The sequence below is a fragment of the Corvus brachyrhynchos genome, unplaced genomic scaffold (assembly GCF_000691975.1).
Source record: "Corvus brachyrhynchos isolate BGI_N302 unplaced genomic scaffold, ASM69197v1 scaffold398, whole genome shotgun sequence".
Lineage (NCBI taxonomy): Eukaryota > Metazoa > Chordata > Aves > Passeriformes > Corvidae > Corvus > Corvus brachyrhynchos.
In genome coordinates, this window is record NW_008239780.1 from 1,425,309 (window position 1) to 1,441,751 (window position 16,443).

Sequence of the window (16,443 nt, forward strand, 5' to 3'; positions counted from 1 at the left end):
GAAAAAGACAAGAAATGTTAGTCCTTGAAAGAACTGTGTTCTTTTCCTGACTGCTCACAGAGCTGTATCCCATCAACAAAACATTGTTTATCCTCTTACTTGGTATTTCTTTCTCTCAAACTGTTTCCTTTGCACTGCCCACACATTGCCAAGTTAATTCTGAACAATCAGCACACAGAATCATCACCAGAAATGTTAGCTAGGTGGATGTTAAGTAAGAAGTTTCATGTATTAATGTCCAAAATCTTCCCTGCCTTCCCCTGTGTCCCTCAAAGAGAATGGGAAGCTGGGGTGATTACAGGCGAGTCGTTAAGGGCAGCACAAGCTCAGCCTCTGGCAGGTCTGTGGTGCCAGGTTTGCTCCTGTCTGCTTAAACTGAGCCACATCCTCTGCTGCATGAGGAACAGTGTAATTGTATTAATTGTAAGCATGGTAAGTCTACAGGCCCAGTGCTGTGACTTGACATGATACTCTGCATGTTTGCTGTGGAATTATGCAGTATTCTTCAAAAATATGCATCGTGGTATATTTTAACTTTTGGATAAAATGTATGAAAAACCTCACAGGAAGAAAAATCAGCTTTATTAATTCTTCAATTTGCAGAAACTCATTATGCAAGACCTGTTCTAAAGGCCACTTAAAACATCCTATTTAACTGACGACTAAAAGTAAGTTTTCTGGTAAGTAAGTTTATAGTTGATGACATGCATGGCCACAAAGCAACTGCATGTGGCTATTTCTTCAAGTCCCAAGGGATAAAAGTGCACCCTAGTTTTCACAGGCATATCACAGCCAGGATTATGCACATTAATCAGAGAAAGTCAATTATTTTTTTACCTTAATTCTAATATGCCAATTGAATTTCCAGAGGGAAAGATCCTTCTGACATAATTGAAGTCCCCAATATAGACACTTCCATCAGGCCCAGAAGCGAGTGCAACTGGGGCAAAGAGTTTGCTGTTGAGGGCAAGTCCATTGCAGTTGGAGCAAGAGACACTTCTCTGGTGTCCATTGCCCATCACAGTGGAGATGACTGGAGGCTGCTGGGAAATGAACAGGTTTTCCCCATTTCCTTTGTGCAAAATTCCTAAAGGGAAGGGAGGGAAGAAAAAAGAGACAAAATAAGCCAAACGTATGGCATTTAAACTATTCTGTAGTTTAGGATTATGAAATCCTCTAGACAGCCAGATTACCAAAATAGCAACAAACATTTGATATTTTAAAGACTATCACAGGGTTCCACTAATCTTTTCCAATTTTGTTCATCCCAAGCTTCACTGTCACCATTTTGTTCAGTAGTGGCTAGTGACTATTTTAAAGCCAACATCATGAGGAGAACTCACGGTTGGTTAATGCTCTAACAAATTGACTGCTAATTGCAGTGCTATCTGGTTTCTTGGGGATTACTGCTTTAATATTCATTTTATTCATAAATTTTTATTAGGTAGCAGAGGAATTTCTTAGGCAGTTTGAATATTTAATTAAAGGAGATTAATAGCAAGACTACTATGCATTTTTCACAAAAGAGCACGGAGTGGCAGTACAAAATCGATATTCAAATTTAACTGCGAGTCCTTCATGGTATATGAAAATGGGGCCAAGTGCAGCAAAGCCAAGTTAAGAGTCAAGGAGCAATTGTGAGGCACAAGTGAATGTCTTCCCAGCATGTCTTCCACCATAAAGGCTAAAACATCTTCCCAGTGTATTCTAGCACTGCTCTGCAGCATACATTGTTGAAAGTCTTCCCACTTACCAGGTTAGTGATACCAGAACTAGTACAAAGATGTATTTTCTCAAGCTGATAGCTATAGTGTTTATTTTAAGTAACAATGTGGTAATATATTTAAGAAGCATCTTTGAAATGACATGTTGTCGCAAGAATTTGGCTATTGCTGAACAAAATATAGGTACTCTTTTAGATCCTAGTCCAAAATTTCTTATTTCCCTTGAAAAGCCCAGTACTTCATCAGAAAATTGGCACTATTAAAGGAACAAACACAAGGGAATTTACTTTCTGGAGGACTCATGCTGGGAAATGAGAATATTCTAGACACTGCAGGAAGTACATGTGGAGACATGTCTGAGTTTTCCCAAAGTACAGCAAATGTATTTATGTATTGTCTCTACCAACTTTTGTTTAAACTATTTTTTGTGACTTTCAGGTAAATCTAAAGCTAAAATTCACCTTGGAAATTACTGAATGTTACCACAGCTATTTTGAAGAGAATTATATTTTTAAAAAATTATTTATCAACAACAGAGGATAGAATGCATAGATTTGTTTAAATAATAGCTTTGAAAAAAGCATCCTGGAAATATGCCAGTAAAATAAATGCCAATATTCTCTCTTATGCAGTGGATAAAAATACTATGAAATGAAGATGCTGGCTTTGTCTGAAATTACGATGTTAAGGTAATCTTTCAACATCCTCTTAAAAATACCAGTAAATAATTAGGGCTCTGGAGAATATGTTTTACTGTCAATAAATGTGTGTGCTTAATATCAGGCTTCCAAGCTGCTGCTTTAATTTTAGTTGATGCTGTGTTGCACTGGGGTTGAAATTACCTTAAAGCATAAAGTCTCTCTAAAACTACTCCTCCTTGCCCCAGATAAATAAAAATGGAATCAATGCACTTGCCCATCAGAAGAAAAATTTAATTCAGATAACACCCTGAAAAATTGGTTAATACCACATTCATTTGTATTCATGAGATACAGTTGTCTTTAAAAGACCTCTATGCAGGAACTAATATTTATGGTATCTGTTCTCTTCTTGATTATGAGAAATGCCCTGATGATCTTCCAAACCGACAAAAACCTTTGTACCAGAAAACATTAAACTCTAATCATGTCACAAATTAGAAGTGATCTAACATCCAAACTGGTGGGGAAAAAAAAAGTGGGAAAAGAGCAGTAGAGTAGAGCTGAGAACAGGATGTGATCCGTTGTTAACCTAACAGCCACACAGATGCAAAACTGCATACATTTGAAAAACTTGAGTTTCCAGTGACAGCCACATTGGAACAATATTTGTTATCTCACACCAATTCTGCTGGAATCAGGAATCCTTTTTTTCCCCTTTCTTTTTGTAAATCCTTACATCTGGCAGTAGAACACAGTTTTCACTTGCTAAGGTTTCTGCATGTCAATACATGTACCTCCACACCTTACTATGAACTGCAAGTTTGAAAAATTGCATCTATTTCTTTTTACTCAGTTTATTTTGTAACTTCTCTAAAATGAGAAGCCTTCATGGGGAGGGAAAGAAGAATTCCTGCCCTGGCTCTGAGCAGGAAAGACTTGCTGGGAGACCAGGCTTAGTGGCTGAAGTCAGATATAAGCTCTTCAGGACTAGTAAATCAAGCAAAGTGCTTCTAGTTTTAGTTTGAAAATAAAATTGCAATTTTCAGTACAGAATGTTATATTCCAATACTGTTGCTGTATGTAATCCAGTGGCAGTGTTTCAAAATCGTGAAAGTTTCATCCTTCTAAAAAGAGCAGCTCTTCATACAGAGGAGATGCTTTAATTAAAAGTGAAAAATCTTAATATATTCATGCTCAAGAAGGCTACTCAATACTTTTCATATCAGTCATGGTGGCATGGAGATAAGTCTGAAATACATAATTCTGGTTTGAATCGTATTCTTGTCCTTATCTAAAGTCCATTTTATATATCTGAAAAAGAAGTGCAGTTCACTTGTTTTTAGGTAAGACCAGAAGCACACTTGTTACTTTTATCCTTTGGGTTACCACAGTTCATTATTTGGTTTTGTTGCTTTAATATGAACCTACAGGCTGCTCTGGTAGGTGTGAACCAGCTTCTTTATATCTGCCCTTAGCTGCTTTTCTAGTTCTTGTACACGAGCCAGGTGTGGGTGCTCAAAGCCTGTAACAGTCCTGAGGAACCTCTGACACATCCCTGAGCCTGGGCTTTGTTGCCCCACTGGAGATGCTCTGACATGCAAACTGCAAACAGAAGAGACCCTGGATTTCAGCTCAGATGTGCTTATGCCCTCCCCTCCCTTCCCCTCCTGTGCCTCAGAAAGTGATGGGTAAAGATGTTTGGCAGCTTTCCCTGACTTCAGCCTTGATCCGTGTCCAGCACAGTGGGAATATGCAAGGAAGAGGAGCAAGTGTAGAAGCTGCACATTCCCCACCCATGTAGTGGGTGCAGCCCAGCTGATTTGAGAGCAGGTGGCTTGAGGCTGACAGGTCAGTGCCCTCTGGCATTCTCAGCCACGCAGCTGAGACGGGGGGAGGGGGGAAAGGAAGCAATTTGTCACCACATACCTTGTGCTCACGAGAGCAATGCCTTAGCCCGGCTTGGATTGTAATTGCATACTCTACAAAATCTCAGAACATGTTAGTGCCTATGGGGTGAATTGTAGTAGTAACCACTGCAGTTATCAGATAGTCATACAAATTGGAGTTACTGCCAGCAATTTACTCTTGAAATTAAACTATGCAAGTGGTAAATTGGCACTAAGGAGCAGACTATGGGACTCACAGTTGGGGGCCCAGCTGACTGAGGTCAGATTTCTCTTTGTGTTAAATGTCAATAGCTGGCATTTAAAAGAGACAATCTATACAAACCAATAAGACAGGGAATGAAAGAACTGCTGTTTAAAATGTCAAACTATTTTAAATCAAAACAGAAATCCAGATCATTTACAAACTAAATCTGACCTTTTGTATTTGGAATATTTATACTGTAGCTGTGCATTCAGCAACAGAACTTGTAAAACTTGAGAGCCATACATCTGTGCATGAATCTTCATCAGCAGAAGTTTGCAGATAGAAATAGATTCTACTGGACTGACTCTCACCTGGAGCAAATTGAGGGAACTTTACTGAATCCAATACTCCGCTGACTTATAAGTGCTAAAATCTGACCTCAAGTTTCTCTTCTCCTGGACAATGAGATATCTGTTTATTGGGAAAACCATATATAGTTACCATAATTTATCTACAAGTATTGTTTTAGTAATTTAGTCTCACTAGTTCCCGATCACAGATGTTCACGGAGGAAAAGAAACCTGGTATAAAATAAAAGCAATGGGAAAAAATATTCAAGCCTCCATGCTTGAAGAATCTCTCTGCAGGGTTAATGTTATGACACCAAAAGCATTTACAGGTTTTTTACTAATGCTTTGAAATGTGTTGGATTGCTTGTACTGAGGAGTGACTTACTGTGCTTCTCCACAGAGTGGGCAGCCACAAAAGCTGCTGCACACTGGACTGGCAGCGTGGGTTTGGAAGTGCTGGTCTGTGATCAAGCAGGGTTTGTCTGCCTGGGGCTGTGTTGCTATGAACTGATGGCAGTCATAGGATGAATTAGGGGTGTAGACACTTCACGGAGAATATAACACACTACAGACTGACCTGAAATGTGCCACTTCTATACCAGCTGTGTGAGAATGAACCCAAATTAGTCTGCCCTTTTCCCATCCAAACGACCACAATGTGTTTGCAATCACAAGAGTCAGTGATATTAATGTCTAAACCCTGGGAGCCAGAACATTAAAAATATCCTTTCAGATGGCATTTACAGTTCAGCTCTCAATAAATGAGGGTGCATATTCAAAGAGGATTACACATTAGGAAGTGTAACACTTAAAATCTGAACAATTAATTCCTTTAAAATTTGTACTCTCCTTCTGCGTGGGCAGTTAATAAAGGAGGGACTTACCACTTTGTGGATTTAATACATGGTGTTTGTTTATAGACCAGCCACCCAGATTTGAAGCATCCATTTCAAAGCCTTGAAGGATTACTGTTCTCTTCTCCCATAGAATAAAATCAGGACATGTTTCATATTCATATCCCACCGACACTGGAAACAAATAATTAAAGATCTCTCAGTCTCTTTTTCTCTGTGAACTGCTAGGCAGTTTTTCATTCCAGTTTTTGATATTCATCTGTTAAGTAATGATGCCACTAATTTTCCTCTGCCTGATTGCTATTGTTGAACGGTATTTTTTTGAAAAAAGGGTCTTAAGAGATTAGTATGTTTTTACAACTATAGTAACTACTGCTTCAAAGCAGAAAATTGTCTGTGATATCAGTTGTGGATTTCATAAGATTATAAATCTCCTCCAATGACTCCTGACTTGATTGTTTATTGCATTTCTGCTAATTACCTGAAAACGAGCTTAAATAGAAAAGAATCCATGCTAAAACAAATTGGTTTTGTTTGCTGACTGTAAAAATTATAGTTAGGCAGAAATGGATTGACAAGCTGAACATTTATAGAATTACACATTTATCTTAACAGGCTTGCACATTACCAAAATACCCAATGAAAAATCTTGAATTACCCTAAGGATGGTGGGTCTTGGGGAACTCAAATTGATTAAAACACTTTTCCTTTAGTACTTCCATAAAACAAAACAAAAATTCAAAAGTTCTGGTATCTCTAATATACCAACCTTTCAAGAAAAATTGTTTATCTCTACTAGATTTCAGTGAAACTCATCATAAAGGAAGAATATTATTTTTAAACCAAATTCCATAATTTGACCTAGGAAATACTGAAATAGTTCAATCTTTCCAAAACAAAAATGTTTCAAAAATATTTTAAGATACAAAATTAAAAAAATATGAAACATTTTTAATAGTTTCTTTTCACTTTTTCTATGTAACAGCTTTAGGTATATTTTACTTCAACCATAAAGAGTTTTAATACCACCTAAATTCCATTATGGTATACAATAAAAATATTTTGACCAGGTCTAACAGGGAGCATTTGTGTTTAAGATAAATGTTTTATGACAAACTGAAAGCTGTTCCTTACAGTAACAGCTTCACTATTTTAGCAGAAAGAGCCTGTTTTTGCAGCTAAACTCTGACTTGTAAAAATCCCATCTCCTTAAGTACTGTAAATACTGTATGTTTCCAACATTACAGGTTTCAGTTTGAGGGTCCAGCAGCCACTTTGTCCAATTCTTCTGTTACAGGAGCTCTTACAACCAACACCAGCAAGGCTTCTGGGTACCGCCCTGAGGCAAGAGACCAAATAAGGCCATGGAACTTCCAGAACAGCCACATCCTGTGCTGGGATGAGTCACAAAGGTTCAGTAACCGAACACATTATTTTCTAGGTGTTAATGCAGAGAGAAGATAAAGGGCAGATTTTTCCTGTGAAGCAACCTCACATTTGCCACCTACACATTAACATCTTCTGTCCAGTCATGCGCTTAACACGTTCAATCCCAGGTTAGCTGTGCGTGCTTGAAAAGAGCAAAACCCTGAAATGCAGCCCCTCAGCCTGGCTCAGTGACTCGTTAGGGACCCACAGGACCGATCATCAACTGCTGGGAGGGACCGTGCTGAGAGCTGGGTGAGGGAGGCATAACAATTGAGAGCATCTGGAATCCAGGCCCACGGATCCATTGGAGCATCTTTACCAGGGCTGGAGCTAACTCCATATAGTGTCAGTATTCCCTGCCTACAGCTGATGTTTCTGAGCAGCCAAATAAGCTCCAGAGGTTATCACCCCCTTTCCTACAAGTTCACTGTTCCCTGCTCTCACAGTTACTGTGCATGGCTGTCTTTTTGTCCTCTCTCATCAGTGAGAGACATATGGACACACTTCGTGTGCATCTACAACCAGGCTTCTATGCAAACTTACCCATATTCATGAAAGACACCTATGCTCCAAAAGGAAGTATCTGTGTGATCTTAAAGTGGGTCTCCTGAGCCATCTAACTGGAAGTCCTGCTGTACCACCCATGAAAGTTTCCTATCAGTCATTTTGCATGCCAAGTAACCAAGGCAAAGCATCATACTGGTAAAGTCAACAGGATGATTACAGTGCCACTTGAGAAGTATTTTGTTAGGGGCAGGTTTTGAAAAATGTAAGTGAAATTAAAATCTCTGCCAGCTTACCCTCATTGTGGGGTGTTACTTTCTGATCCAATTAATTTGTAGCACTTTTTTGAGGTGACTGAGATTTCACTGTATGAATGTGAACTTCAGTGACTAGTTTTAGACATTAAGTCAGCAAGTACAGTTCTCTGCAGTCTCAAAATGGATTTCGAAAGACCTACTGATCATCTGTACAAAAACCCAATTCTTTTCATACCACTATTGAGAAGGGTAATTGGTACCAGACCTATAGTATAAGGGCTGTTGCCAAAATACAGGTAAGAAATAAAGACACAATTAACCAGGAAAGTAACCTCTATTTCAAGCTCCTCTGAGATATTTGTACTTATCTGCATCCATCTTCTTTGAACAATGAATAAAATGTACTCAACCACAGCACCTGGTAGGGCTGTTGGAGAGCTGGTTTACGCTCAACCCCAAGAGGGATCATCCTTGCAGACCCCTCAGTGCTGCTATGTGGGACGCAGAGCCTTGCAGGAGTCTGTATGGAGGTACACAGGAGCATATATCGAGGATTTGACTGAAATAATTTTCTTGTGTTAGATTACAAGGGGACATAGACTTTACCCCCAAGCTTTTGTGTGTCAATATCCACATGATGCTTCTTTACTCAGAACAAAAAAATGCTGCTTTGTCATCTCAGTTGTTACTCTGAGAAAATGGCCTCTTGTGAGGAGCTTGGGGACTGGACACATGCCAGCAAACATTTCTTCAACAAGTTTAAACAGAACCATTTGCATGTGGAAATATGCTCAGAAAGTCTTGTTTTCTGTAGCTGGTTATGTGATCAGTGCTGTCAATAACCCTGAAGAAAAATATAGATGTTTATAGTATTTAGAAAACCAAAAGCAGATGGTTATAATCCTGAGTTCCAGGACTTCAATCTGCTCCAATTTAATTTAATTTAAATGAAAACTGAACAGAATGCATTACTAAATATTGGTAATATACTGGCAGAGGAAATTATTTTGACAAAAATTCATATAATGGATGCAGATAAAGGTCTCTGAGTAACTACAGTGTGTCAAATTAAATAAAGCTTTATTGGAATCTAACAAAGCATGCTAGTAATGCACTTAAAATATCAAGATTTTTGCTTCTATTTTGAAAGAAGCATAATTAACCTAAACTTTATGGAAAAGAATTTAAAAAATTAAGCACCGATTAAATAATTTAAAAGTTGTTATCCAGCACTATTGTGTAAGCTTTATTCATATTTAAACACATTAAACTCATCTACTCCTAATTTGGGAAACTAACTACAGTATCATTTCATGAGATGTTTGTTATGTATTGGAATTAAAAAATGTTCTAAAGTCTGGATATGTACTGGACTTCACAATCATTAGAGGACTCTTAAATGACGCAGTGGGAGCAGGGTAGTCAACTGCTCCCTCTCCAATGTGTAAGTGACAGCCTCTGGACACAGGGCACACGTAGCTGTGCTGAGGAAAGCCCCAGGTGGCACCTGTGACCCACCTGGTCCTGCCTGATCACCCATAGGAGTGCTCAAGGTCAAGCTGGAGCATTTTTTTATTTCTGGATTTGCACAAATATCTGCCAACAACTAACTTAATACCTTCCCTCACCGCAAAAACAAACAGGAACTGGTATCAGCAACAGGACAAGGCTGGATCTGCCCCTTCACAGGCTCTCCTGTATCTCAAGAGGCTTAGAAGGGCACTGCTGCTCCTTGCCACACATCACACCTGGGGTGTTCAGAACCCTGGTGTCAGTGCCAGCACCTGACTGACCCCAGCAAAAAGTTGCCCACCCTTTTGCAGATGTGAGCCAGAAGTGGAAGATCAGATCCAGACAGGGGAGATGATGCAGCAGTTCTGGAGACCTTGCACCAAGGGTGGAGTCTGGATTTTTTTAGGCCAATGCAATGTGTGAGCTACAGTTGGAATGAGAAGACCTGAGCTTCTGCATGAGCATTCATAGCAGATCAGGAAACTAATGAAGCCAAAAATGTATCACTGATTTCTTGGTTGCTTCAGTTTTCAGCTGAATTTGTTCCTGATCTGGCTCATTTCATGATCAAATGAATGTGAGTGGTGGCTCATGGGTAAGGAGAGAACGTGGCAATGTCCCTGCAGGCAGCAGCCCCTGTTGTGTGTGTTGAAGGAGACAGTAGGACCACAGCTCTGGGAAAAGCTTCTTGTCTGACATTTTCCTTTGCATACTGCATTACGTAATCATACTCCACATTTTGGTCTCATAACCCATCATGGAAATCCACGTCTGTCTATGCTTGCATCATTCTCAGGGAAGAAATGACCAGGAAAATGGTATAATCCTCCTTTTCCCCACTGCCTCCCCACGCAGCCACCTCCCAGACCATCTGTCTGGGAGCACACAGGAACAGCGTCACGCACCAGAGGCTCTGGGAGCTGCAGAGCCTGGCAGGCACCTTTTGGCTCTGCACAGGCCACTCTCCAGGCACTCTCCCTGCATGGACAACACAACAGATCCTGAAGGAAGCTCCTGGCTGCCCCTCAGAACAGTAGTTTCATATATGGAATGAGGCATATTCCTTGCAAGGGTGCACTGCTCTGTGTTGCCCTTGCTACTCTTGCCTTATAGCCTGATCTGCCAGTGCTGCTGGTGATAATTGCCTTGACATAAAAAGCACACAGAACTGCTATGGAAGCGAATGGGGTTGATTCACAATACCAAGCTTTGCTTGTAAAGTAAATAATTCTAATACAAAGCATCTATTAGTCCATTAAGCAACATAACATCAAAATTAAATTACAAAATAGAAAGCCCTTAAAAAAATCAGGAAATTAATGAAAATAAAGATGCTGGCTAAATAAAATGTATTTGCACAGCCAGAATTTCTGTAGCAATTCTCAGAATAGCCTTTGCTGCTTGCCGAACAAAGCCTATGAAACATGCTGATTTGTAGATAAACATCTTTAAACAACAAATCAATTAGTTTTAACTGTTGGAGACATGAAATGTAGTAAGAAAGGATGCCCAAAAGTTAGAATTTTGTAAATCCTAAGCGGAAATGACATTTTAAATGTCACAGCCAAAAAATGACAGAAACAATGACACACCAAAGGTCATATTCAAAGTAACATTCAAAAACAGAGACAGCTGAATATAATGCCGTTAGTACATAACCATTCTCTGAGGGAAAACGAAATTTTCAAATTGATTAAATTAGAAAGATGACATTGGAAGAACAAGAAAATAAATGTTCTTAGGAAATCATACAAGTCACTTCAGTGACTTCAGCTAAAGAAGGCATTTGATTTAAAAGAATGTAGGAGCAGCAAAAAAATTTATTTGCCATATTTTCCTGGCTTGATGTGTGTGAGTGCTTCTGCTTACATCAAGGTGATTCTACATACCCATTGCCTCAGCCAGACCAGAAACCTTCTGTCCATATATATCTGTCTTATTCCAGGCGAATGTGTACACCAAATTGGCTGCAGCAGGAAACCATTTCTGAAGCAGACGACCTTCAACAGCAACTATCAGATGGACTTTTGCCATTCCAGAAGGGATGGTTGTGTGTGTCAAAATAATGCGCAGCAAAGTTTTATACCCCGGTGTCCGACTACTGAGATAACTGAGCTTCACAAAACTTGAAGGAATTGCAATTTCCTCTTGGACCACCTTGGAAAAAACCACATCATTATATCTATAGCCAAGAAAAATGCAAAATTATAATAGTAAGAGCAGGTAATTATTTTACATTTCACAATTATGATGTGAACACGGCACCACTGAAACAACTGGGTTTATTTCAGCAATGCAGTACTTGGGCACATGACAAAACTTCCAACATCAGACACGGCTTGGTCAACTTACTGGATGGCAGGCTGTCTGTTTGATAAAGAGCCTCTTCCTCTGATGCTTTACTCGTGTCTACTGGGGAGCAAATACTGCATCTGTGAACATATTCTTACATACAAGCTGCACAGCTTTACCTTGTCTTTACTACTTGGTTTACTTAACAAGTGTTCTTAACTGGAATACAATTAAAATTTTTTAAAATATACACACATCTTCAATCACATACATTGTATGTGAAGATGCTATCCTACTTTGGAGGCAATAACTTTAGCTTGGAGAGTGTTAAGAAAGAAAATAAACCTTCCTGCTAAACCATCTGTGCAGTTAGGCCAAGCTCCAGCAAGAAGGGGCATGGCGTACGAAGGAGCAGCATTAGGACCCTAACAAGCTAACTGGGGACACACAGCAGTGAGGATGAAACAGGCTGAGCATCAGAGTCATCTCGCTCACAGGTAAGACCCCAGGGAGTGCAAGTGAACTCAAATCCCAGGGCCCTGCTGTCAGTACTGCTGTCTGAAGCACTTGGATTAAAGCTAGCTTGGACATGCCCACTGCGGGGTGGTATCAATTCCCACTGCAATGGAGATAGGCCCTCAGCAACTAGAAGGACTGCAAAGGCTGTGAGCTTGTCAGGAGAAAAAAGAAATTTGGCCTTGACCTTTTGAATGATGTGGGCCTTGGAGCTACAAAAAGGGATTTAGCTCTTGTGGTCCCCTGAGAGAAAAGAGCTGTTCTGGGACAGACTGTGAGGAAGAGCAGGCAGGAGATGAGAATGGCTTCTTGGAGGATGCTACCACAGTCACTCAAAAGCCACCTGACTGTGGTTAATAAGGTTAATGATGTTGGTGCATTTCTGTACTAATGAATCAACCTGTCACAATGTTAAATTCATCGTGCTTGGAAAAAGACAAGCTTTTGTTTACATTTCCCATTTTTTAAATATTCCTTGTCTAACAATAGATTCCTTCACTTTCAACCAATTTTATTTACACACTGCAACAGTATCAGTGTCACAGCATTGCTGCAGTACAGCTGGAGGCCTGCCAGCACTTGTCGTTTCAACATATGAAATGTAGTGTTGCCAGGGAAATCCTGCTCCCTTTATTGTTCCTATCTGACATCCCTTCTCATTTTTTAATAGAAAAGCAGGAAGAAATATTCATGCATTAATACATGCTAATATATCTGTCTCCTATTATTTGCCGTTACTTTTTGCTCAATTCCCAGAACCGTACAATGAAACTCACCACTCTAAGAAACCTCCAATGCCAAAAAAAATCCCCTAACCCAAAAATGAAGAAGAAAGAACTGGGGAGCAGTTTCTGAGTAGAGTGCATCTTTGGGTACCCCGCTGTTCAAAGAAGACCCAGGCATACCTCACGTGGAGCACAGTGACCCAGTTTTTTCTTACTGGTGTGCAGCAGTTATTCTTAATTTATGTTCATTAGTTTCACTTAGCACATTCTGTGAAGCAATGCTATGACCATCAACTGGCTGAAGCATGATAATAGTTATGGAGATGTTTTGACATAATTGAGTTCAAGCAGAGGTCTGTCACATGTAGAATAAAGTAGAAACACTTTTAGGAGGCTACAGGCACCCTCAAAAGTATCTTACAGGCTTGCTCAGTGAAGTTAAAAGGGAACCCAAAAGAGGTCTTATTGTTTAAAATCTAACTGCTCAAACAACATACTAAAAATTAAGAGCATTATTAATATGACCCGAGCTGTGTTTTGTTGGGTGTTTGACTCTCACAGCCTCTTTTAAGTCCCAAGTAAAAGAACAGTTAATTACAAGGTTAATTAGAAATTACTTTGAACACTTAAGAGAGTGTAAGAAAAAATACATTTAAATTAAAAAAGAAGTCCTAAATATCATGTTAAAATTGCTCTGCCTTGGAAAGAAAGTAATAAAATTCAAGAATCTGATATATAGCTGTAAATGGATGAAACACCCCTAGGAATGTTCAAAGCATCATGTCTCACACTGGAAGTTGTACTGATTATCTGTAACTAGGAATGGTTTTGTGCATCACTATCAACAAATCAGGGTTTCAATAATAATTCATGTTAGCATTCCCCACTTTCTTCTACTTGGAGGTAAGAAATAAAGCACCTTTAAATATTAAAAAGTAAAGAAAGAAAAAAGACAAGAGCATCTTGTTAAACAGTACTAAACAGATATGCATTGGTGCTATTCTGCCAAGGGAATGACATAACAGCAGTTATTTGCTCACTATCTTCAAAGAATGTCTAAACCTGATTCTGAAACAGAACAAATTGTTCATTTAGAAGTCTTTTCATTACCTGTAGTTCTGGAATAACAGTTCCTCTTTCAGGACAGGACCCTCCAAACGCTGTCAAGGGAGAAGGGAGTACAATTGGGTTTGGACTGATAAAACTACTGATGTCACAAGATGGTGCGTCCGACTCTGCTCTTTGCATTACAACTTTGTCTACAATGATAAATCTATTCCAAGGCAACCAAAGTGTTCTTTTTTCAGATATGAAAGGAGATCTGTCAAAAACTAGAGTGACAGAGATTCCTCCAACAGCCACAAGGTCAAAACTGGAAAAGAGAAAACAAATTGTTTTGTTTCTTTTTGTTTTTTCATCACATTACCACATCTTTCAATGCATCACAAAAACCCCCTTTATGTTCATTATTACAGCTATTAATTTACTATGTGAAATCATTCAAGTGTACATTCCTTGCATCATCTTGGTATCCACAAAGAAGCTTTACCTCTGTGTGCTTTCTCCCGGTATTCATCAACAGCAAGGCACAGAATTTCACTGTTACTTGGCCTCACTCCCCTCTATTTATCAACTAGAATCAATATTAATAAGTCACCTGTAACAAAAGTGTGAACCCAGTTGCTTTGGTTTATATGAAAAGAAATTCCTATCCCAGAAAAAGGATGCCACTCATCATCTATGCAGGAAGAGCATGCAGAATAAGAAGGCTTAAAGCCTTGTAGGCCTTAGCTCTATTAACATAACCATTTCCCTTTTTCTAAAAGCAGCAGGGGGAAAAGGTTGAGTATATTGAGCATAAGACCTCCCTGTACAGGATATGAAATTTTTGGGAAAAATGACAATTAATTGCACTGAGAACTGAGTCAGCTCTTGAACACGAGGAGGGTGATCCTCTGGGAGCTGCTGTGAAGAACCATTGGCATATCTGGGCTGCAAAACAGTGGGACATGGAAGGCATGATATACAGTCTCAATTTCCAGAGTTTCTGACATCCACAGTCAGGCAACACAAGGTAATATGTAAATAGCTACTTCACTCTCTGTATTATTGAATGCATCTATTATGGAGGTTTTTGATGGTAACAAACTGTGATAAGAAGTCAGACTTAATTATGCATATCTCATCACATTTCCCAAATGACACCGATTACATTCACAGCAAAATACAGGTAGCATATTTTAATGCAACAGCTTTATCCAGGCTAGCATGAGGAGGAAATGATAATTACTAACTTTCAGTAGTGCGATTTGAAAGTCAATAAACTAAGGTGAAATAAATATGCACACTCCTTACTTTTATAAATTGGCAAAGCTAAACAAAAAAAAAATAATTGTGGAAACAGTGACAAACTGCAACACTTTTTCCCTGCTGGAAGACAGCTTCAGATTTCTTGTAATTCACAATCCAGCCAAGGAAGATGAAGTCTTAAACTGCCCTTAACAACTTAATTCAAGTTCAGGAGCAAATCATGACCCTACTGCAAATGGATGGCCAATCCTGAAGTGCAATATAGAATTTATTGAAACCTCACCTGTCTTTGAGAAATGAACTCAGACCTGAGAGGCTGGGGAAGAAGGGGAAGCCAGGGCTGTTATGGAACAGCAATTTAACCATTTGTATTTTGAAAGAGTCTGTTCTCACCTTTCCTTGTGTGTCTCAGATGATCAACTAAAGGATTTGACTTCACTGACACCTCAATAAACTACTTGGGTGATTCACATGTAACAACAGAAAAAAAACGAGGGAAGACAGGATATTTCCTGGAAGACCTGACTTGTGAAAATATTCCAATGTCAAGGAGCTACTGTTACAGCAGACCTGCCACATTTTGAGTCCAGGAGTTTGAATGTCACTGTAACTTTGTTGCAGTTCAGGTTTTTTTTCTTCTTCTCTTCCTTCTTTGGTCCCTTTACTACAGAGAGCTCCCTTCAACTGTGCTCCCAGTGCAGAAGGCCAGATGCCATCCTCAAGCCACACTATGAACTGTGATGTCAATGGAAATTTTGTACATTAACAGAAGTTGGCAGATGGCCTTAACTACACAAACCTAAACCATGAAAGCCTGACCTTCCATCCTGTCGACTGATGGTGTATCCGTATTCATTGTGGTGCAGGAAACTGACGTTCACTCCAACCAAAGGTGTTCCATCTATTGCTACAACCTGGCCTCGGATGACACACGCCCGTCTGTAACAAGAAGAGTAGAAGGCAACATTTTACACACATGGGCATTGGTTTCAGAAACTGGGCTGTGCTGCGGTCCCAGACAGACAGAACCACTCTGGTATCAGAGCAACTGTTGAGTTTTGAAAGAAAAGTCATACAAGCCCAAAAGATTGATTTGAAAAAGCATTCTCTCACAAAGATGACACACAGACTTTCCAACAAACTGTTGGTATAGGGAGAATATATTCCTGTTTCCAGACATATTTCAGGATACTATTTGTTCTGCCACTGAATAGCACTGCAAAGGTTTCATTGATAGCG

The 16,443-nt window shown here is 39.4% G+C and overlaps 1 protein-coding gene across 8 annotated transcripts in view; it reads right to left on the minus strand.

Annotated features, from left to right (window-relative positions):
* The window catches only part of TENM1 (teneurin transmembrane protein 1), an 828,305-nt gene that overhangs the window by 62,205 nt on the left and 749,657 nt on the right, over positions 1-16,443 (minus strand). For all 8 annotated transcript variants that reach the window (XM_017743128.1, XM_017743129.1, XM_017743123.1 and 5 more), the window contains 5 exons: positions 16,024-16,143; positions 14,005-14,266; positions 11,251-11,518; positions 5,691-5,834; positions 838-1,087 (listed from right to left, as the gene is read on the minus strand). In XM_017743128.1, the coding sequence (XP_017598617.1) occupies positions 838-1,087; positions 5,691-5,834; positions 11,251-11,518; positions 14,005-14,266; positions 16,024-16,143 (1,044 nt within the window). The remainder of the gene's footprint in view (positions 1-837; positions 1,088-5,690; positions 5,835-11,250; positions 11,519-14,004; positions 14,267-16,023; positions 16,144-16,443) is intronic.